Source organism: Anabrus simplex, chromosome 5 (genome assembly GCF_040414725.1).
Source record: "Anabrus simplex isolate iqAnaSimp1 chromosome 5, ASM4041472v1, whole genome shotgun sequence".
In the NCBI taxonomy this organism is placed as follows: Eukaryota; Metazoa; Arthropoda; class Insecta; order Orthoptera; family Tettigoniidae; genus Anabrus; species Anabrus simplex.
In genome coordinates, this window is record NC_090269.1 from 91100998 (window position 1) to 91123380 (window position 22383).

The window sequence follows — 22383 nt, forward strand, 5'->3', positions numbered from 1 at the left end:
CAATCACTATGTATTAAATTCGGGAACTAGTTATCAGCTGGTGCGTTGGCACGCTTTTGACAGCACGGCTTTATTCAGAAGGGGTGATTTATGCTACACATACACCAACTGCGAATGACATAGACCATCTCCAGAAAACATTTGCCAATAGATTCTCTCTGTTTGGACTCTGTAGTCGGGAACAAAACTATTTTTTTTAAGTTGCAAAAAGGAATACTTGCAATTGCCGTGAAATGTAGCTTTGAATAACAAGCCGGTAGCAGGGAACTTGGTGGCACAATACAACGATAATTCAAATGAAAGCAATGATCATGTTTACTATGTAGTAGGCCTACTGCTTAACACGTTCACGCCCAACATCTGAGTGGGCTATTTAACTGGCTGGCCCAGCTGTTCCAGCTGTTAGTGGCACAGCAAACAACTAATTATTTTCCCAATAAGTTCTAACTGAACAAGATATGGAAACAAAATTTTGCACATACCTTAAACAAGTCCTCTAGTACCTCTGGAAGTTGTGGTAGCTAATGTTACACCTTCAGGTACTGTGTTTTCTGTCACGTGATCAGGAGAATCTTCACTGTCACTTTCACTTAGTTCAGGAATTAGTTCATCACCTGAGTCATTATTAAATAGGATGTCTGCAATTTCGTCAACACTTAGATTGTCCGTAAGCGTCTAGGTTGCACTTCAGAACGTGGCTATACACACACTTGTGCTATCACAAACCAACTACGCAGCTAGCTTGGCCAGCACTAGCCTTCGTTCAGAAATGGAATCAAAATTGCATTGGAAGGGAAAATCTCAATGGCCATGTGGTTTCTGGTGAGCAGAAGCAGGTAGAAGCATCCGTAAAGGTATTACCCTCATCTCTGTTGCACATATTTGTGACAAAAATAAACTACAACTGTATAGGAATGGCTACAATTCAAGGTTGAACTTCTCCGGGCTAACTCTGATACGGTCCAGAGCATGGACGCGCTATAGGCAATAACTCTTGATACGAGCGTGAATGTGTTGACTGCCATTACGTTCGTTTGTATTAATACTGCATAATATGATATCCTTATCCATTTTCTCTACGGGGTCGAGTATGAAGCGATGCGAATCTTCGTGGCGAGCTTTTACAACAGCATACCCTTCCTGGCAATCAACCTCATCAGAGGAGTTAGAGATGAAATGAATGATTTAATATGAGTAACTAAAACCGACTATATTTACTTTATATCTAGGCCTAAAAATCATGTGTTCACATTCTTTTTAAATTTAGAAATACTGCCTTCCAACAAAAATAGCCAGAAAAACTCTGAATATATTTGTAAGTTTGTCGAAGAATAGTGTCGAATGTTAACATGTGTAATTTATAGCTCTAATAGCCTAGAAGTCATGTTCACTGCACAAAATTTGAGGTAATTACAGATTGGACCCCTCCCCCCTTACTTTTTTTTCTTTCTTTCTGTATGTGTGGGAAAACTACCATAAAGAACATTGGTATTCTTCAATTCCCTTATGCCTTAATGTGTCATTGTTAGCTCGTTTTTTTTTTTTTGCCACTTGGTGCTATTTGCCCTCAACCTCTTCATTTCCACCTGTTTTAGCAAGTTCCTGTCCTGTCCTGTAAGGTCTTCCTTGTCAAGCTCTTCCTTCCATTCACATTTCAAACATCTGCTTCACTTTTCTTTCTTCTCCTGACATCAATACTACTACAACAGACTTTCCTCAGGCATCACGTGCATTACTTTCTTCTGTCCAACTTCTTCTCAGAATCTTATCTCTACTAGACTTTCGTATTGCTCACCTTGATAACTTTATTTCTGTGGCAGTGAATTTTTTTTTTTTTTTTTCCCCGTTTTTCTCGTAGTGATAGACTTTCCATTTCATACAGCTTAATTGGGACCATGATTGTAGTGTAGAACTGAATTTTTGTTTTCATGCTTTTCAGTCTTCTGTACTATAGGTAGTATTACTCATTTTGTACCAGGCGAGTTGGCCGTGCGGTTAGTCGCACAGTTGTGAGCTTGCATCCGGGAGATAGTGGGTTCGAATCGCACTCTCAGCATCCCTGAAGAGGTTTTCCGTGGTTTCCCATTTTCACACCAGGCAAATGCTGGGGCTTTACCTTAAGGCCACGGCTGCTTCCTTTCCACTCCTAGAAATAGCAAAAGAAAAAAACAACCAACCTCATTTGGTAGTAAGCTGTTAATGGTTTCTTAGTTCAGTGAATTGATTTTTGAGACAGTAAATTAACTGCACAAAACCTTATCAGAAACTTGATTTAATATTTCAAATCCCTATGTGAAAGTATATAGTCTTCTATCATTATACTGCTCCTGTAATGGTATGACCAAAGATCAAGATTTGTTATGAAATTAGTAAGGCAGCAGCACACTTAATTTTGAAAGCCAACAAGTAATTAAATGCACTTCGCCATGGAAATGAGATTCAAGTCTATATGGTCTGACATCGTTGTTGAAAAAATATTCACCATCAGAATGTAGGCTGGCAGGGTAGCAGAGGTGGTGGTATAGTTTCTAATTGCTAGATTGCATGCAAAAAGCCTGAATTCAATTCCAAACCTCGCTGCGGTGTTTGTATAGAGTGAGGACGTATGATGCTGTTGGTAATTTGTCCATTTGATGGAGACGGTAAGCCTTGAGCAGACCTCTTGGTGCTATTTAACAGGAAGGAGTAAGCTTAGTTATGTACTGGAACCAAGTTTCACCCTTTCTCTTCAGTCTGTCATATATAAAATAATTTTATCCCATTAACTCATTGGATGAGGTTGACGTCATGAACGGCATCTGATTGTAAAAGCACACTATGAAGATTCATCTCCTTTTATACCCGACCCCGTAGAGGAATAGGGTAAGGTTTGGACATACATATATTCTTACATATCCTCTTTTTGCCAGTAAGTACTAAAGCACAATTAGTGAATGTTCCAGTTTATTTGTACAAGAAGGATATTCCAAAGCTTAGGCTTACTAAGCTCATCTCTTCATTTACCTCATTCCTGCACCTCATAATTTCAACATACAGTTTGTTTTCTGGCATATTAAGTTTTTCAATTTTATAATGCTTTCATAAATGAAAGAATATGCAGTATGGTTAAGTTAGCATCATTCTGCATATTTATATCATCTGTCTGGTTGTAGCAGCAGCTTAATAGTCCTAAGGATAGGATGCATACTTTGTAACACACTTTTTGATTAATCTTGTATTTTGTTCATTTCAGTGTTTTGTGTGTTTAATGGCATTACTCTGCCAGTGTGTACTTAAATACTTTGTGTGTAGTTGCAGGTTGTGTCCCAGCCATGAGTTCGAGCGTGTGTTACCGCTGCAATCGTACGGGCCATTTCGCCCGCGAATGCCCTGAAGGTAGCTCTGGTGGGGGTGGTGGCTATGAACGCCGTGGAGGTGGTCAGCAGAAATGCTATAAGTGCAATCGATTCGGGCACTTTGCCCGTGAATGCAAGGAGGACCAGGACCGCTGCTATCGCTGCAACGGTGTGGGTCACATTGCTCGTGATTGCCAACAAAGTCCCAGCGAACCATCTTGCTACAACTGCAACAAGACGGGGCATATCGCTCGTGAGTGTCCAGAATCTGCATCCTCAGGCCCGTCCTGCTACAACTGCAATAAACCTGGGCATATTGCCCGAGATTGCCCCAATGCATCCAGCAAGTCCTGCTACAAGTGTGGCAAGACTGGTCACATAAGTCGTGAATGTGATCAAGATGATAACTAAGGAACTATATAAATGCTGTTATTTGGAGGTACTCGACAATTTTTTCCTTTTTTGCTATAAAGCGTAAGTGAGGTTCCAGGGATATCATGTAATCCTGCCGTCGGCTTATCATCCAGACTGATAAGTTCCTCTTAAGTTCTTGTGGGCCGACTTGGGTTTTGTGGATGGACTCTTTAAAGTGTACATATGCAGATGTTTTGTACTGTAACTCCCCTTTTGAAAGACTTCACAGTTTTTGTTTGGCTGCTGCTGCTGCTGCTCTCCATCCTGGAATGAAAATGAAATTTTTTTTTAACCTTTTATGTAGATATGTTCTGCATTAATGTTTTGTATTGTCTGAATTTAATATTGTAACTTGTCGGTATTGGGATTTTATTGTTTCATATCTGTAATAGTCTTGTTTACCATCAGTACCATGCTGCGTTTTAAGTGAGGAGTGTTTCATCTCTGCAGTAGTGTATTCCAGGGACTTGCTAGTCATGTCTTTCATTGCTGTACCTAGTTGTGTGGCAGTGAAACACACACTACATATTTTAAGAAATCTGATTCTTCCTGCATTTTTTGTTCAAATGAAACCATCTGCTCTTTGTTTTGTTCATTTCTTTTTGTTGATAATTTCCTTTAATATTGTCCATCATAGTCACATAACTCAATTGTGTATTAACTCAGTGTCTGTTATTCTTTAAACAATTTAATACAACTGACAAATCCTCTCTTGTGGCATTTATTTGATTTTCTTGAAAGTATTCCCTTGTACAGAACTTAAGGAACTTGTGATCAAGTAGACAAGGTGAGGAGGAAATGCCACTGCCTCTTGTAGAAATTGGAAGTGAGCCATATGCTTGGAGTTTGTTTTGATGTGAATAAATCATGTAGTCATCTCTTTTAGTTCTCTTTCAACCTTTCCATCCTTACAACAATGTTATGAGTAGTTCTTCCTGAGTAGGTATTCAGCCATTATTCAGTGTGCTAAAATGGTGGCAATTAAGCCATGCTGTCTGGTGAAGTGTAATTTAACTTTCACCTTTCAAGACTGACTGTTCAATGTTTACTATGAAATTTTTACATCAGTATTGTGTAAGTTTTACACACCAGCCGAAATAATTTATTTTTCAGATTGATGACGGAGCATTACATTGTATACTGCATAAAAGTGTTGTAGAAATTGTTGGAATACTGGTACTGTTTCAAGATAGAAATCAATGTAATCGATTTAACAAATATTCAATAAAAATATGTGCCAGTTACTCTTGTTTTCACCAAACCGTTGATCCTGTCAGGTATTTTATGTGCATTTAGTTCAATATTTATTTGCACACAAGGTTTCTAAGGTCTCTTATCATAATGTACATCAGTTTAACCACATAAATGGAGACGATTGACTCTATGCTCTGATTGAGATCTGAACAACTGAGATAGGAGCACTTCAAAATGGTTCTGAACGTTGGCCCCTGGAAAGACATCAGGACAGCAAATTGCAGACTGGGCGAGCTGGCTGCGCAGTTTTTGTCACATAGCTTTGTGCTAGCCTTTGGCGGATGGTGTGTTTGAACCCCACTGTCGGCAACCCTGAAGATGGTTTTCCATTGTGTCCTCATTTTCACATCATGCAAATGCTGAGGTTATACCCAACTTAATGTCATGGTCGCTTCGTACACAGTCCTAGTTCTGTCCTATCCCATTGTTGCCTTAAGACCTGTCTGTGTTGATGTGACATAAAACAAATAGCACAAAAATTTACAAATCTGAGGTACTCCCTCAGACGGAGAACCCATTGCACTGATATGGACAAGTCATGGTTGGAACAGCTCATTACCTGAAAAGTCCTTAATGTCCCTATAACAGTACATGGAACAGATAGACCCCAGTTACATGATCAAGTGTAATTTAAAAAAGAAAGTGATCTGAAAAATGCCCGTGTAGACCCAACTACGATGGAAAACCATAGATTCTGGAACTGGGGACTAGGAGAGCTGATAATTAATAAATGAATAGAGGAGCAGAAGGCTATAATGATGTCTTCGTTTAGTGTGATGAGAAAACGCACAGCAAGACAAGGTCATCCATCCCCACTTGTTCCATATGGTTCTGCATCTTTCCTGTAGCCACATATTAAAATTCAGAATGTAAATACACAAAGAAATGGGCTCCTTTTAAAGTTCATAAAATTCTCAGAAATCCAGCTCAGGAAGCAATGTTGGATATATTGTAGAGGTCTTGTAGTGTATCTCTGAATGCATGATGTGGTATTCAATGCTATGTGGTCTATAGTCAGGAAGGCGAGGTCCTCCGTCCCGATTTGTTTGGTATGGTTCTGCATCGTCTCTGGCTAAGTCTGATGTGATTCAGAATCCTCCACTGAAGTTTGGATTGTTGGAATCCAGGAGTTTGCTCATAGAACTAGATAATGTGGTGATTTGCTGTAGCCACTGATGATTCCAGGCTTTGGAAATGTTAAAGGAGCTTGCTTGAGTAGGTTAATTGCTGTGCACCTCAATGGTAGTCTTGTTAGCGACTTGTTTGAGGGTGTAGTTACATCATTGTGTAATGGCAGTAGGGATTGTTCTAAATTTTCTTCCATGTGTTCAGTACTGATGGAGGTCATCTTAAAGGATGGTGGTGTGAGGATGGATAACCAGTATACAAATAACCCCACCTTGATTTTGAACTGCTACAGTTTACAGATTACTTTGGTGTCATAGTTTCAGTGCATATGAGTTGAAACTCTTGATACAACACTCTTCATTGGATCTTGGTAAGCAACTGCCCTGCTTGCTAGAGAAATATAAAAGTCTTTAATCAATTTTTTAAAGATAGTTTCAAAAACTGTTTAAATAGATGCTGTATTTTCCACCTTTAACACATTGGAGGTGGCCATACTTGAATGTGCTACCCTCTTGAAATAGGAGAAATTTTAATAATCATAATAGTGCAGAAATGTTCAAATAAAAATTTAACGAAAGTTTTAAAGAAAAAAAATATTCTGATCCATCTATGCACACCACGTAGATTAATATTTTTTTAATTTGGTAAATATTGAGGGGACATCTACTAAAACATATTAACACAGATTCTAACCTAATTGGTGAATTGGCACAGGTATCCTTGTTTACAACCAGTAATTTACTGTCCCTCAGCTGGTTTATAGTCTAAATTTTGTACACTTAAATTAGACATGCTAAGTATCCACAGTGATGACTAAAACAAGCCTGCTTCTCACACACACTTCCAATCCGCACACACGTATTTTCCTGCTCATTTCAGAGCTGAGCGTGAACGATGACACAGCCTCGGGTTATGTAGCAACTTGGCTTATCAATCCTTTGAAAGAAGAGCCCTCACCTTATGCTCATAACTGGTACATTTTAAGCTTACAGAAGCATCCATCAGAATTTTGGTGAAGCCTCAGCTCGCTGAAATAGTGACTACTATTTCTAGCTACAGTAACTTTTGCCCGTAGATCTTACGGGTTGGTGTCTCGAATGTGTTAAATTTGACAAAAACTAAAGTAGCTGCTGATCAGGAGTGGGTGTTTACTCCACATTTGGGGCAGCAGATTTTAAAGTGATGTGGCGATAGGCTGATATTGGTTATTTTATGTTTTATTTATGGAATTTTGAAATGGGTATTGGGGGGGAGGCGAGGGGAATAAACTTTTCCATAATTTTCATGCCATGATTTGGAAAAGATTACCATCATTTATGTGCTTTTCTCTTTTGTACAGTGATGTAGACCTCTGTTTCAATGGGCAATCATCAATTTGTAGGCAGTGGGTGAGAAGCACAAGCAGTAACACTGCTTAAATGGGACCGCTTGGCATGCACTGCTAGTACGCTTGTTGTAACCACATGCGACATGGTCACTTGGTGTATCCAGTGATCAAATTTACAGAAAATCACAGGAAATGTGATGCAGTGTACTAGTTATGTGTAGAGCAATCACATGTGCACTACTAGGATAAAAAAAGAGAAACAGTTGCAGTGAGTGAGCCCTATCATTTTGCGAACCAAAATCAGGCTAGTATCTAATTTGGAGAAAGAACTGTTAAGATATGTACCTGGATTAAGAAACTGCTGCGATTCATCTTCGCTGAACTGCTACAGTTATAGATGTGGGAGGTTGGAAAGAAAAACTGTATGGTTTTAAGCAAGCAGAGTGTGGCTGTGTATATTTATGAAAAGAAAAAGGTTTGTCTTCAAAGCAGGACACAACGCCAGCAGTTGCTGAAGGACCATACTGAAAAAATCCTAACTCTCTTCAGTCTCAAACTAATTCAGGATACAGAAAGTCAGATGATACGAAAAAAAATTTTTTACAAATTGCTTTACGTCATACTGACAGATGTCGGCGACGATGGAATAGGAAAGGGCTGGGAATAGGATGTAATCGGCAGTGACCTTAGTTAAGGTACAGCCCCAGCAGTTGCCCTGTGAAAATGAAAAAAAACAAGAAAATCCATCTTCAGGGCTGTCGACGGGTTCAAACCCACTGTCTCCCTAATGCAAGCTCACAGCTACGTGCCCCTAATCGCATGACCAACTCACTTGGTTTTTACCTAGTATTATGAATTGATGAATTATTATTAAGAAGTGTAAAAATATTTGTTTTAAGTTCTGTGCACACTCTTCTAATAGGTGACTCATGTTAATGAAGTACCTCTGTGCTCCCTCTTTCCTCAGTAAAGCTAAGAGTACTATACATGGCAATGTGTTGTCGTGCGGCTGGTTTACCGGTAACTTTCCGTTATGTCATGTTCCTGTGATATCGGCTTTTGTGGAACTGTGCTTGTATCATTACTTCATTGGGTTTCGGCCATCTATGGACCATGTAAAATAACTTCATGTTTTTATCTCTCTTGATTTTTGGTCTCTCGCCTTCATACTTTCACTGTGTTCTTTTCTTCTTTCATCTGACCAGACAGTTGCATTGCGTGCTTATGTACCTTCTGCATTTCCACAGCTGATTGTTCACATGACCAAATGTCACATGGAGTTCAAGGCTGCACAACATTGCAGTGTCTGAAATTTTGCAACAAAGTGGTGAAATTCTGTCACTTCGTCAGTATAATCTGATGGAAGCTGCTGGCACAGTGATGTCCTTCCCTGCACACTTCGTTCATCTCAGTGCATAAAGTGTTCTGACAATCTTCTGCTTCCCCTCCATGATTCTATTTTTCTGATTTTTTAAAATAATAATTGAAAATTAAGCTGGGGTTATAAAATACAGTATTATCATGTTTTTAATTGGTTTGGAAATTATCTAGGAGCTGTTTAATGAGCGTTAGTGAATTATTAAAGTATATAATTTAATAGAGTTTGAATTGTTCTTTACTGATCATAATCGTGTAACACTTCCCAGCTTGCCGGGCAGGGTGATGCTAAACGAGCTCTTGCCAGCGTTGTCTGTCCCTGTAGGTATCTCTCTCCATGACTACTCTCTATTCCCTCCCATCTATTCAGTCTATTTTCAGTTGGTCGTCCTTGGTCATCCAACAGGTCTCCTGCTGACGTTCCATATATGGATATCGCGTCTTAAGTCTTGCAGATCTTGGTCTTTCTTCCAGAGTGCTGCACTCCCAAAGATGATCCGACACCCTCCTTTCTCACATGATCTTGCCGTGGTTTTTTTTTTCCACTCCTAAGAAATTTCATTTCGCATGCCCGCAGTTTACAACAGTCTGTAGTCTGCAATGTGCCCGTTTCTAGGCCATTACAAGATATATCATTCTGTATTGACGGTTTTTCACTCTACAAAGGAAATTTAATTTGTCCTATTCAGTACATACATATATCTGTATTGAATAGGACATATTGAATTTCTTTTGTAAAATGTTTCTAGGCCATGCGTGAGTATGGGAATAAGATATGATTTATACAAAAAACCTCTTGATGTGTAGGGATACCTTCTTGTCCAAGATAAGATTTAATTGTGCGTGATGGTTGAGGTTACTCTGGTTGGTATTTTGACATGAATATATCTTATGGCTGGGGTCATTTGAAAATTTGTGTTGCTGAAGTTAATGTAACGGAAGTAACCCTAGCAACTGTACAGGTTGTGATGTAAGATATGGATGGATTGCCAGACATTACTTAGCAACCATGCAGGCTATGTCTTATGGCTGGTAGTCATCTGAAATTAGCAGCCATTGATGGATGGCCGTGACGGAGAGACGTATTTATGATCATTTTATTTTTGCAAAGGGTATTTCTGCCTCCTTCATATTAAGGGCCTGTACTACGACTGTCAGATAAACATCCAGATATGTAGGCTGCAGTTTTGCAAACTAGAAGTTTAATATTTTCTGCATACTATCAACGGATTTTAATGACGCTATTGTTATGCGGAAGGTGTGTAACATTTTTATTGTGTTGGTAGTAAGATTACTGAAAATATAGTGAAATTTAGCACGGTGGTATATGTGTTCCATGGTGTTTTCATTTGTTTAGCGCTATTCCTTTTGAAATTGTTACTAGACTCCATACTCTTTGGAAGTTCAGGTCAAAAACAGAATTAGGACTGAAATCTACACATATGAAGAAATGTTAAAATGAATTAATTATGTAAGGAAACTTAGAAATTGGTGTAGAAAATAAAGAGACTGAAAATGTAACCCAGACGCAGAAGTTAAGATTCAGGTTATGTATCTTATCAAATAACTCGTATCGCACAGTATAATTTTTTTTGGTCTAATACTATTTACGAGGATGCAGGTTGTGGTGAAAGTAAAGTTTATATTCGTAATTAATGCCACACTATGTGGCGTAGGATTACTAATTTTATTAATACATTAGTTTCCTTTTTTTCATGACTATGTCAGAATAGTGACTGGCAAGCATTTATCTCACTTTAAGTGTAAATAATTAGATGTAAGTTGTTATGAAGTCAAAGAAATATAACCTTAATGACACGAATCACCATGAACAACGTTGTATACCTTTACTCTATATTTGCATCACAGATAGATTTGGAATAGAACCAAAGCTTTTGACACGCACTCTGATGATTAGGAAATGTGTACTATCACCTCTAGTACCTTACCGACTAACAATTTAGAAGGTTAAAAAAAAATGTTGGGCTATTGGGACTCGAACCCATAAATAACTGCGAGGCAGCATCAAACGATGTTGTAACGACTACAGCTACGTAGGAAGCTTGCTGTTGAATTGCTTGCATGCAACTCATATAGTCGGTAGCAACGACTTGCTAGCTTGGGAAATCTTCAAAAATTCTGTGATAGCCGGACAGGATGCATGTTGTATTTTATAAATGTATAGTGTACATAGATTACATTATAACAACTTATTTTTCGTATAGCATCATGCAGATGTAGATTCATCTTGATGTTTAGCTGTCTTGATTCTGACAGTAGCATCCCCGATAGGAGCAAAGTCCCAGATAAGAACGTTAACTGAATCTCCAACTTCGGCATGGCAACTCAATATTCTCTCAGATTGCACATAAAAGTCTTAGTAGGCATTTTCAACTGAACTTCCAGATAAATGTGCAAACTGCCACACAAATTTAAACCCCACTTTTATCTGACTGTCGTAGTACAGGCCCTTAATGAATTTATTTTCCTTGTGTAATATTTTAAGATCTCTGCTGATGTCTGTGAAGTGGTGGGTGTCATCATGTATGTATTCATAGGAGGCTGAGTGTTGTGTGTGTGATTGCATTTTTGTGTTCTTTGTACCTGGTGTGGAAATTACATACTGTTTGGCGAGTATATGTGGCGTTAAAATTTAGTTCTTGGCATTTGAGTTTATATTCCTGCTTTGGGAATAAAAGTCTTTTCTTATTTAGGTTTCATTTACTAATTTGTTTTTGTAATGTGTTATTGTTTGTTCGAATGATGTTTAACACTTTAGCGTCGACGTGTACATTTGCTTTTTTCGTGGTAAACTGCTGAAATGCGATATACATTTTTCAGGTTGTTGTTGGCTACGGATGTTCGTAATTTCATTCGTAGATGATAATCAAAGACATAATTCATCTTCAAAGTTACTATTTTTGTCCCCCCCCCCCCATTGGGGTGACATGGTTATCAAGTTGACTATGCAACAGAGAAAGCGCACGTCACCCTTACAGGGGTGACAGCCTTTTTACCTTTGTTGTGGAACACTGTGTTCTGTGTTGTGAGCTGTTGATTTACGTGCCTTTCAACGAGTTCCTTGTAATTGACAGTTTTGTGACAAGAATTTAATTGATATTACGTGTTTCTGTGTTGAGTAAGCCATGATTACCGACAGAGAGATAGAACAACAACTTGAAAAGGGTTCGAATGCTGAGTCTAGAGATGTTGACATTTAGGATTTGCAATGTGATGCCACCTTTTCCGAGTCAGAATTCGACAGTAGTTCGTGTAGTGAGGACACTAGCAAAGATTCCGGAGCTGCATCGGGCAATGATTCAACCAAATCACCAGCCAGTGACAATTACTGGGGAACATCCTCAGGTTTGCAGAAACATTGTATTTATTTACACGTAGCCCCGGTTTACAATTTCATCCGAGTGCTAAGTCTCAAGCAGTATGTAAGAATAAAGCAATAATAAACTCCAATCCACATTATTTTCCTTGCCATTAATAACTGAATTCTGATGGTTGCGTATGTCACCCCATACGGGGTGACAAATGTCAGAGAAATTACACTGCTTGTTGCGCAATGCACAGCATGCCGAGAAAGGAATGGGCACTGCGCTGCACTCTATGAACACCTTACGTGAACAAGCAATGCAATACAACAGCGAATGGTAGTGCTAGTTTCGTGCAACAGCCTAAAGTTGAGAGGCCTGGACACATTACCGTGTCACCCCTTATATTTTGTATGAGGGTCCGTCACCCCACATGGGGTGACATTGTCTTCAAAGTGTTAAAAACCTTGCATTTTGAATATGTTTGGCATTTTGTATGTGTTTTTGTTTACAGCTCAGAACTATATATTTATCATTTTCGTGTGAGGGATTTGTGTAGGCAATTTAGTAGCCATCTCAGTAGATGGTCTACTGTGTCGGGTGGATGGTTGTTTTCTTCAGTAATTTGTATTATTATTATTATTATTATTATTATTATTATTATTATTTGTATTTCATACCCTGTACGGACCTGGGTTTGGATCAACAGACTCCTTTAACCTGGTATTTTTTTTTTTTTTAATACAGGTTCTGATGATTATTCTTTCACTTTTAATTTGGAACAGGGTATCATAAACGTAAGTGACTTCCGGAAGTTACGGTTTTATAGTGTCTATTGACAAGTATTTATTACACGTTGACCATGTTAGGAATTGGGCTTTATTCATTTTGTTCTATTTATCCAGGTTTCTTTCTCATTGTGTGTGATTATTTCTCCAAGATATTTAAATTGTAGAACTATGTTAACTTTTTGCTGAAGACTTGATGCTGTATTTAAAAGAACATTGAAGGATTATGGATCACAGAAAATCTCAATTTTGGATGCCATGCGTTTCTGAAAATCTGCTTGGGAATCTATAAGAAAGACCACAATTCGAAATTGTTTCCACAAAGTGGGCTTTGTTCAGCCACTGATGACTTTTCAATGGTAATAATGGAAAACACACGTCATATGGATGAAGAATGTAGCTAGCTTGGAACTGATGAAGAGGTGAACTTTGCCATCTGGAATATGATGACAATATTGCAACCTGTGAAGTGCAGACAGATGAAAATCATGAACAGCTGATGATTGATAAAGACAGTAAAAGAGCAAGAACCGGAGGGTGAAAATTAAACCAGTGAGATATGCGTAGCACTACCAATGCCATTCAGCAGCGGTAGAAGCTGTGGACATAGTACATCGTGTCAAGTTTTGTTGTTGATGACAGTGAAATGAATTACGTTACCAAACTCTATACTTCGTATGTAATTTGGAACAAAAGAAGCAACAATCTACTTAGACATGTTTCTTTATTTTGAATCAAATTCTTAACAATTTTTGTGCATTTTTAAATTGTTATTTAAATACTGACATGTATAGTTCACGTTTCTAAGAACATTTGTCCTTGATAATTTATTATGATTGGCTTCTTAAAGTGTATTATTTCTTTATTCATGTTATTAGTTATAATTGTAGACTTTTTTCCTATCATAATTGAGGACTTGGATGCAATAACAGCGTAAGTAGATTTACGCTATTTTAAGAAACCGGCATGTAAAGTTTCAGTTTATTGTACCTGAAGAATAAATCTGAAAATAAGATTGAACGTTCTTTCAATTGCTTTTCAGATATAAGATGAAACATTCCTAATCTGATAAAATATTGTGTGTGATTTTCTAGGACTTTATAATGAATTTAAATTCTTAAATATACGCTGTTATTGCATAAAATACGGGGAATATGTACAAATATACAGTTTCACATAAATATGAAGAAAATTAGGATCTGCAATGTGAAGGAAATAGGTCGAAGGCAGATCAAATTAATGACTCGCTACTGAATTTCTATAAATGTTTTTCACATACACTGGTACAGTCTGGCACAAAACTTCCAATAATCAGTGAACACAGGTAATGTTTTCAAATCTCTTTCACAATGAAAATGAAAACCTACAACCTGTTTTCCAGTCTTTGACCGGGTCAGGGATGTAATAAATGAAACATATATAGGCTGTTATTACAATGGGGTCGCCACTCCCAAAGTGATTAATGAGTGAGAGTGTTGCTGGAATGAAAGATGACAGGGATAACCGGAGTACCCGGAGAAAAACCTGTCCCGCCTCCGATTTGTCCAGCACAAACATCACATGGAGTGAGCGGGATTTGAACCACGGTATCCAGCGGTGAGAGGCCGACGCGCTGCCGTCTGAGCCACGGAAGCTCTCTCTTTCACAATATCAAATTAAAATATTAGGAATAGCACACGGCTTTTTGCGTGTGCTTTGATGCCCTTGGTTTTGTTAAGCTTCTGAAATTGAAACTATTTTGAACTTTGTACCCATGTCTGTATTAATCATTATTGAAATCAGATTCTAGATCAGCTTCGATTTCGGAATTTTCAGGATCCTGGGTTACAGATAAGGTGTTTTCGTACCACTTAACGTTTTCAGGTTTCAAATACTTCATCAAAAATAGTACATCAGCTCTTTTCTGTGCCTTTAAACCTGGTTTTATTATATTAGTCAATTTTAGATCACTATAATGAAGATATTCAGCCTTAATATTTATGTAAGTGAATGGCTTGAAACAGAAAGTATAATGTCTGAGATGCTGAAACTAATGATGGGCAGTCTGAGACTATTTCTCGGGATTTCTCGAGAGCGTTGTCCCCGCATTGTGCGGCGCGCAGAGTGTCGTAAGCCTGCTGTACAGGTAGTCGGAGCTGAATGCTGTTTGTGCCGAGTATGCCTTCTCAATTTCGTAAATACGTGTCAACAAGCGATTACGGCGTTCATTTTTACAGAGTTCTATTTTGACGCAGTATAACAATTATGAAGGATACGCATTCTGGCATTGTACACAGTGATGAGTACACGAATGAATAGGCAAAGTTCAGAAACTGATGGCTACTGTAGGTATAGTACGCGAATCTTTTCTTGAGCCCTAGTTCCCATTCAGCACTATGGAGCTCAGGGCTCAAGAAAAAGTTCGCGTAGTATACACCTACCTGGATACTAGATGCGTGCATTATTCGAACTCGAGACGAGGCAAGATGCGCCTTGCTGCGTATGTAACCACCATTACGCATGAGTGGAATGTGTAATCTAAAGTGTTTCAGTTTGTTCCAATTCTTTCGACAGATAGGTGTACATCGATATCAGACCCCCACATTCAATAACATATGACCACTGTAGTGATGGGCAGTCTGAGACGAGGTCTCAAGATTTCTCGAGACTAGCGCAGGCATTATTTCTCGCGAGAAATCTCCAGAACGTTGTCCCCACAATGTGCGGCGAGCAGCGTTTCGTAGGCCTGCAGGTAGTCGGAGCTGAATGTTGTTTGTTCCGAATTTGCGAATAGCCAACCACGGGTCTTCTCATTTTCGTAAATGCGTGTTAACAAGCGACTAGGGCGGTCATTTAAACCGAGGTCTATTTTGACGCAGTATGGCAATTATAAAGGATACGCATTCGGGCATTGTATGCACTGGTAGGTACACGAATGAGTGGTTTAAGTACAGAACCTGACGGCTACTGTAGGTGCACGTACCTGGATACTACATACCGACAACAAACAAAAGAACCCTCGGCTAGTTCGCGCAGCTTGTTTTCGGTTCACTCCGATGTTACCCGACGAATCAAGGACAAGCACACGCGCAGTTGGCTGACAGGCTGTCAAACTGGCGTTAACACATACTGCAAGTAGCTGCAGTCAGGCTCTTAGATTGAGATTATTCTTTCATTAAAGCCGGAAACGCAATGCAATTAAAAGAACGAAAGTAAATGTAAAGTGGTCAAAAGTATTAAGCATTGGGTTAAATGGAACTATTTACAATACCCAAGCTGTAAACCATATTTTTAAAAATATAAAAAATAAAAATATACTGTTCCAATAAGCGTACACACAGAAGACAATGTGAATAACAAAAAATAATTCATGCACGCTTATGAAGGAAAAGGATTAAGTCATACGAGGCAGTGTGACATACCTGCCATCTCACCATCGTCTTCCTGATTACTGCTTTCATCCTCGGACTCTGATTCATACTCAGAGGGGCTGCCATCATTCACAGAAATAATGAAGCTATCAGTGGCGTCATCAATGAGGGCATCTTTGGACCAATATTTATCTTCTATGTCGCGTACGTGCATGCAACAGTTTTTCCATTTGGACACTGAATATTCAGAAATTGCTTGCTCGCAAAGTCTACACTTCACTTCTAGAGAGTCTGACACAGATTCACCCACTCTTCCTTTGATGTCTGACCACACCAACTCAATAGGATTGAGATCTGCGAGATAGGGTAGCAGACGTAAAACACTGTGACCGGCATTGGCTCACATTTTATCAATTTTGTAGGTCTTCTCACTGGGAACATTTTTTGCTATCATCATCATCAATTCCGCTTTGGTCAAACTTCCTTCAAATTGGATGTTGTTGCGCGTAAGCCAATCAACGATGTCTTTTTTTGAGCGATGGCAGTGTTGGCTTCCTATTCTCTTGTACACTGTGATAACTAGCGTTGTCTAATACTATCACACTGTTTGGACTTAAGTTCGGTAGCAGTTGCCTTTCCACCCAGGTTGAAAAATTGGTTAAAGTTCATGTCGTCATGGTAGTCCCCTGTTTTTTGTTTTGATTTGAATATCAATAAGGCGTTGTTTACAAAGCCTTCCTCTCCCCCAGCGTGCACAACACTAATGCGAGGACCTTTCCCTATAGCTTGTAATTTTTCCACCTCTGTATCAGATTGCCAGCATGATGGGACAGAGTGAGTAGAATGAATGAATGTCTCATCTAAATACACTATTTTCCGACCATTCTCTCTGTACTGACGAATTTGTCTGAGGTACCTTCCCCTCCATGCCACGATGTCAGGTTTCTCTATCAACAACGTTTGAGAACTACGGCACCTAGTCCACCGGAACCCCATCTCCTTCAATAAACGTCGAAGATACTCTCTGCTACAGTCAAGTATCTTTTCCGATTTTAACACACGCTTCAGTTTGTACAGTGTAGGTACAGTTTTCTTCACCACGTAAAATTCGCTTACTTTCCGACGTATCACACCTTTTGTGAAGTCGTCTGTTTCGATCCTTTTCTTGTGGACTGTTTTCTCGCCATCAGATGTAGAAACATGCAAACGACCCTTGGCCATAGATGTCTTCATTTCCGCTAAAATACGTTTCACCAGTGACTTAGAAACCCCTGTTGCTTCACTTGAAGCCACTACATTATAATTCAGTTTATGAGCTGTTTTCTGTTCTCGTGTAGGTGAGCAGCTACGTTATATACTACTAGCAAGATACCCGTGCTTCGCTACGGTATTATACTGAAATTTATAATTGACTGTTGTTTTAGATATATAATCAGCCGAAATTCGAGATCTGAATCGTTTTCTGCGAGAATCCGCCAAAATTCGCGATCTGACTCGTTTTCTAATAGATTATGGCAAGTTTCCTCCCATTTTTCAATCTTTACTTCCAGCAATCGATTTCGTACTTCCCAGGCTAGGTCCAGGTATTCCACCCTGTCAGTTGGGTCCCTAAATCTTTGCCATCTTTTCTTATAAGCATTTTTAATATGGAACAAATCCTTCAGGAGATCCGGCGTGGTGTCGTCTTGGGTGCCTTGGCGGTACTGAACCCGCGGCCAGACTGCATTCTTAGTCATTACCCGTCCAGGACCCGTTTCCACCGCGGTCCGCACATTTGACGACGGTCCAGAACATTATTATTATTATTATTATTATTATTATTATTATTATTATTATTATAGATGTTCTGGACCTCACAGCAAGATGCAAGACCGCTACTTGGCGGTAAATTACATCTGCTGCCATTGTTATTGTTGAGAATTTGACCAGCACCAATGTCGCGCGTAGGCAAGTGTGCCGGATTTCTGGCGATACGAATGACATACTTCCGTGCATTATTGACCTTATTATAGAGGTGAACAATTGGACGGTCAATCTCATTCCTATTGTTTATTTCAAATGTGTTTAAATTTTTATTCATATGCCAGGAGAATCTACTGTAATATAAGAACGTTCTCCGAAGGAAAAGTTGGCTGTTGAAAACGAACCCAGGAAAGATTAAAAGATCGATTTATGATCAGAATAAGTACATCGAAAATATACAGCCTGTTTCCAGTCATTCGACAGGGTCAGGAATGGAATGAATAAAGCCCCATCTAGCGGCGACAGTAGGAATTGTGCCGGCTGCCGAAGCACTCCTCTGGGGCAATGATCGATGAATGACAAATGAAATGAAATATTGGACAGTGTTGCTGGAATGAATGATGACAGGGAAAAGCGAAGTATCCGGAGAAAAACCTGTCCCGCCTCAGTTTTGTCCAGCACGAATGTCACATGGAGTGACCGGGATTTGAACCACGGAACCCAGCTGTGAGAGGCCGGCGCGCTGCCGCCTGAGCAACAGAGGCTCCTTATAAGTGCATTATGAACAGCAAAATCAATTGGTCTCACTTCCTTTTACACCCCACCGCCGTTAAGTTTATTTACCCCCCCCCCAAAAAAAATTAAAAGAAGGAGTGTTTCTTTATGTTTAAAGGAGATTCCAAACCCCAATGTTCACGTCTATTACCTTGAGTTTTGAGATATAAGTATCCCCATAAAAATAATTCGCTTTTGTTACTTCCTTTCACACTCCCCCCCCCCCCCTTAAGTGAATTTTCCGGCAAAAAATACTTGTTTCTTTAATAGTAAAGGATCTTCTAAATAGCAATTATCACGACTCTAACTTCTTCAGTTTTTGATTTATGTGTCCTCATGAAAGGAATTCAACTCCTTTCCACTCCTGCCCCCCAAGATGGTTTCCCCCACAAAACGCGTATTTCTTTGTTTTTAAAGGAGATCAAAATACCAATTTTCACGTCCGTAAAAACTTTAGTTTTTATTAGATGTATGTATTCTCATACAATTAAGTCAATTAATTTTAGAATTCTTCCCCCCCCCCCCCCTTTCATTGGATTTTCCGAGAATACGCGTTTCTTTATCTTTAAAGGAGATCCCATATACACATTTTTAGTTCTGTAATATATTCAGTTTCTGAGATATATGTATCCTCATTAAAGGTGTACCGCGACCCCCGCGCCGTTAATTCAAACTTTGCGCCAGTTGGAACTCCTCTACTGGAGGAAACCTGAACTTTAACTACTGTGTTAATTCTCAAGTTTCTCAGAAGATGTCCCTACTTGTAAATTTTGAAGTTTCTGAACTGTGTCGTTTCCGATGTATTTTTGTTTTGCCTGTAGTAAGAAGTGTGAACATTCTCTTCTAGAGGACACTACTGAAGAATTACAATGGTGCACCCTAGTGCGAAGTGAAAGAACTGTTTTTTGGAGAAATTTTGAGTTCAAAAGTTTGTTCCTTGTTAAATTTCTTTCTGTTATTGTTTAAGTTGGCTGTATAACCCTGCTCTTTCCCCTTGTTTTGAATTTACCAATCCCGAATTTCTCGAATTAATTTTCCACCAATAAGGTGTTTCTTCTTCATCTTGTGTAGGGGTTCTCTTGGTTAGCCAATAAAATTCTTGTGGAAGGGTGTTCTCATTCTTGAAACGCCTCGAACTTTACGCGAGAATATATAAACTGCTAATTTTCGGGTCTCCGCGCCACTTCAGTAACAGCTATCAGTGTGTAAATTACGTAGCAGGGGGCGGGAAGCGCCTCTTTCTTCGGGCAGCAGTTCAACCACAAGGTAATGGCCTTTTAATAACTTCTTTTCTTGCTAGCTCAGCAGTTTAACTCTCGGGGCAGGTCCGAAGCCTTTTCCATGTAACTTTCCCTTAAAATGTAAAGACACTCGGTATCAATTCTATCTGTTTAAACTATAAATTGGGATAGAGAGTGCTTAACCCTCTCGAGCTCCCACTCATATTGCTTCGAGGTGAACTTATTTTCTCAACCGTTTCTTCTAGCGTAATGTAAATTGTCTTCTCATACAAGTCACCTCTTTAGTATGGGATTGGCCCTTGCATTAACGGCCTAGTGCCAAGTAGGTTTTACACAAAATGTATTAGGAGTGCAGCTTCGCCTCCTCTCAAATTGGTATTGTCGAGGCCATGTAATATTTCTGTTTCTTCACTTAATAGGCCTCAGTAGGTTGGGTATCTTTTTACCCCTGTGTCTATGTCCTTGGAGGACAGCTGGAAAGTCGAGTTTGGTGTGGCCTTTGATAGGCTTAAACTTTGAGAGCGGATTGCTCTTTTGAAATTGATTTTGGGTGCCTCGAGGAGGCTTTATTTTGTAATTGGGAGCAAGTGCTCCTGAACATGATTGGGGTCTTCTGCCCCTTTGTCGAATCATATTTTTGGGTAAAGTTGGGCTAATTGCTCAAGAATTGTGAGTCCGGGGCTCGAAGCCCAAATCCTGTGAATACTGTAATTGTACATTTGTTGCCTTGCTACTCTGTACCTGCCATTCTTGTTATTTCTTGATTTTGCTAAGAAAATATAACCTTGTTAAATTTTATCTTAACTTTAATTTCGTATTTTGAGACCTGTTCACCCCCGCACCTTCTTTCACCTCTGCAAATCCACGATACTCCGTAACAAAAGGCATTCAACCCACTATTCACCCTTTTACACCCCTCCTACTGGGATTTACAGAAAACGAAAAAATACTTATTCCTTTACTTTTAAAGGAGATTCTAAATACCAATTTTTACATCTGTAAACTTTTAAAGTTTTAAGATATAAACACAATCATTTTAAAAATTCACCCCCCCCCCTTTTTCACCCCCCATTATCCGGATTTTTCAAAAACGAAAATATACGTGTTTCCTTATTTTTAAAGTGGATCCCCAATACCAATTTTCAGGTCTGTAATATCTTCAGGTTCTGAAATATAAGTAGCCTCGTTAAAGGCATTCAACCTCTTTTTCACCCTTTTCCACCCTTCCTATCGGGATTTTCCGAAAACAAAAAAAAAACGTGTTTCTTTATTTTTAAAGGAGATTCTAAATACCATATTTTACATCTATAAACTTTAAAGTTTTGAGATATAGATACACTCATTTTTAAAATTCACCCCCCTTTTCACCCCCATTATTTGGATTTTCCAAAAACAAAAAAATACGTGTTTCTTTATTTTTAAAAGAGATCAAAGGCACCAATTTTCAGGTCTGTAATGTCTTCAGTTTCTGAGATATAAGTATCCTCATTAAAGGCATTCAATCCATTTTCACCCGCTTTTCACCCCTCCTATTGGGATTTTCCGAAAACAAAAAAAATATGCGTTTCTTTATTTTTAATGAAGATTCTAAATACCTATTTTTACATCTGTAAACTTTAAAAGTTTTGAGATATAGATGCACTGTTTTTAAAAATTCACCCCCCTTTTCACCCTCCCATTAATTGGATTTTTTTTAAAAAATACGTGTTTCTGTATTTTTAAAAGAGATCAAAAGTACCAATTTTCAGGTCTGTAATATCTTCAGTTTGTGAGATATAAGTACCGGTATTCTGATTAAAGGCATTCAACCCCCTTTTTTTACCGTTTTTCACCCCTCCTATTGGGATTTTCTGAAAACAAAAAAATACGTATTTCCTTATTTTTAAAGGAGATTCTAAATACCAATTTTTACATCTGTAAACTTTCAAAGTTTTGAGATATAGATACACTCATTTTAAAATTCCACCCCCCTTTTCACCCCCTTAGCGAAGGAATATCCAAAAATCCTTTCTTAGCGAGCACCTACATCTTAATATGAATCTATGCCCAAAATTTCATTTCTTTATGTCCAGTAGTTTTGGCTCGGCGATGATGAATCAGTCAGTCAGTCAGTCAGTCAGGACAAGCTATTTTATACATATAGATTTCTTTGGCGTGTCCCCTTACAGGCCGTTCAGATTTGCTACCAGACTTCGAAGTAGTAGCCATAACTACTGTACACTCAAATGACACACTCACTAGAATACTATATAGCTGAAAGACTGGGCTGCCGTCAATTATTCTGCTGCTGAGCGGCTTTAGGTGTGTGTGTGTGTGTGTGTGTGTGTGT

General features: G+C 38.8%; 1 protein-coding gene across 2 annotated transcripts in view; it reads left to right on the plus strand.

The window, feature by feature from the left end:
* LOC136873773 (CCHC-type zinc finger nucleic acid binding protein) overlaps positions 1-4627 on the plus strand; it is a 31573-nt gene extending 26946 nt beyond the window's left edge. For both annotated transcript variants that reach the window (XM_067146983.2, XM_067146984.2), the window contains exon 2: positions 3292-4627. In XM_067146983.2, the coding sequence (XP_067003084.1) occupies positions 3312-3746 (435 nt within the window). In that variant the 5' untranslated portion in view covers positions 3292-3311 and the 3' untranslated portion in view covers positions 3747-4627. The remainder of the gene's footprint in view (positions 1-3291) is intronic.
* Positions 4628-22383: the final 17756 nt, after the last annotated feature.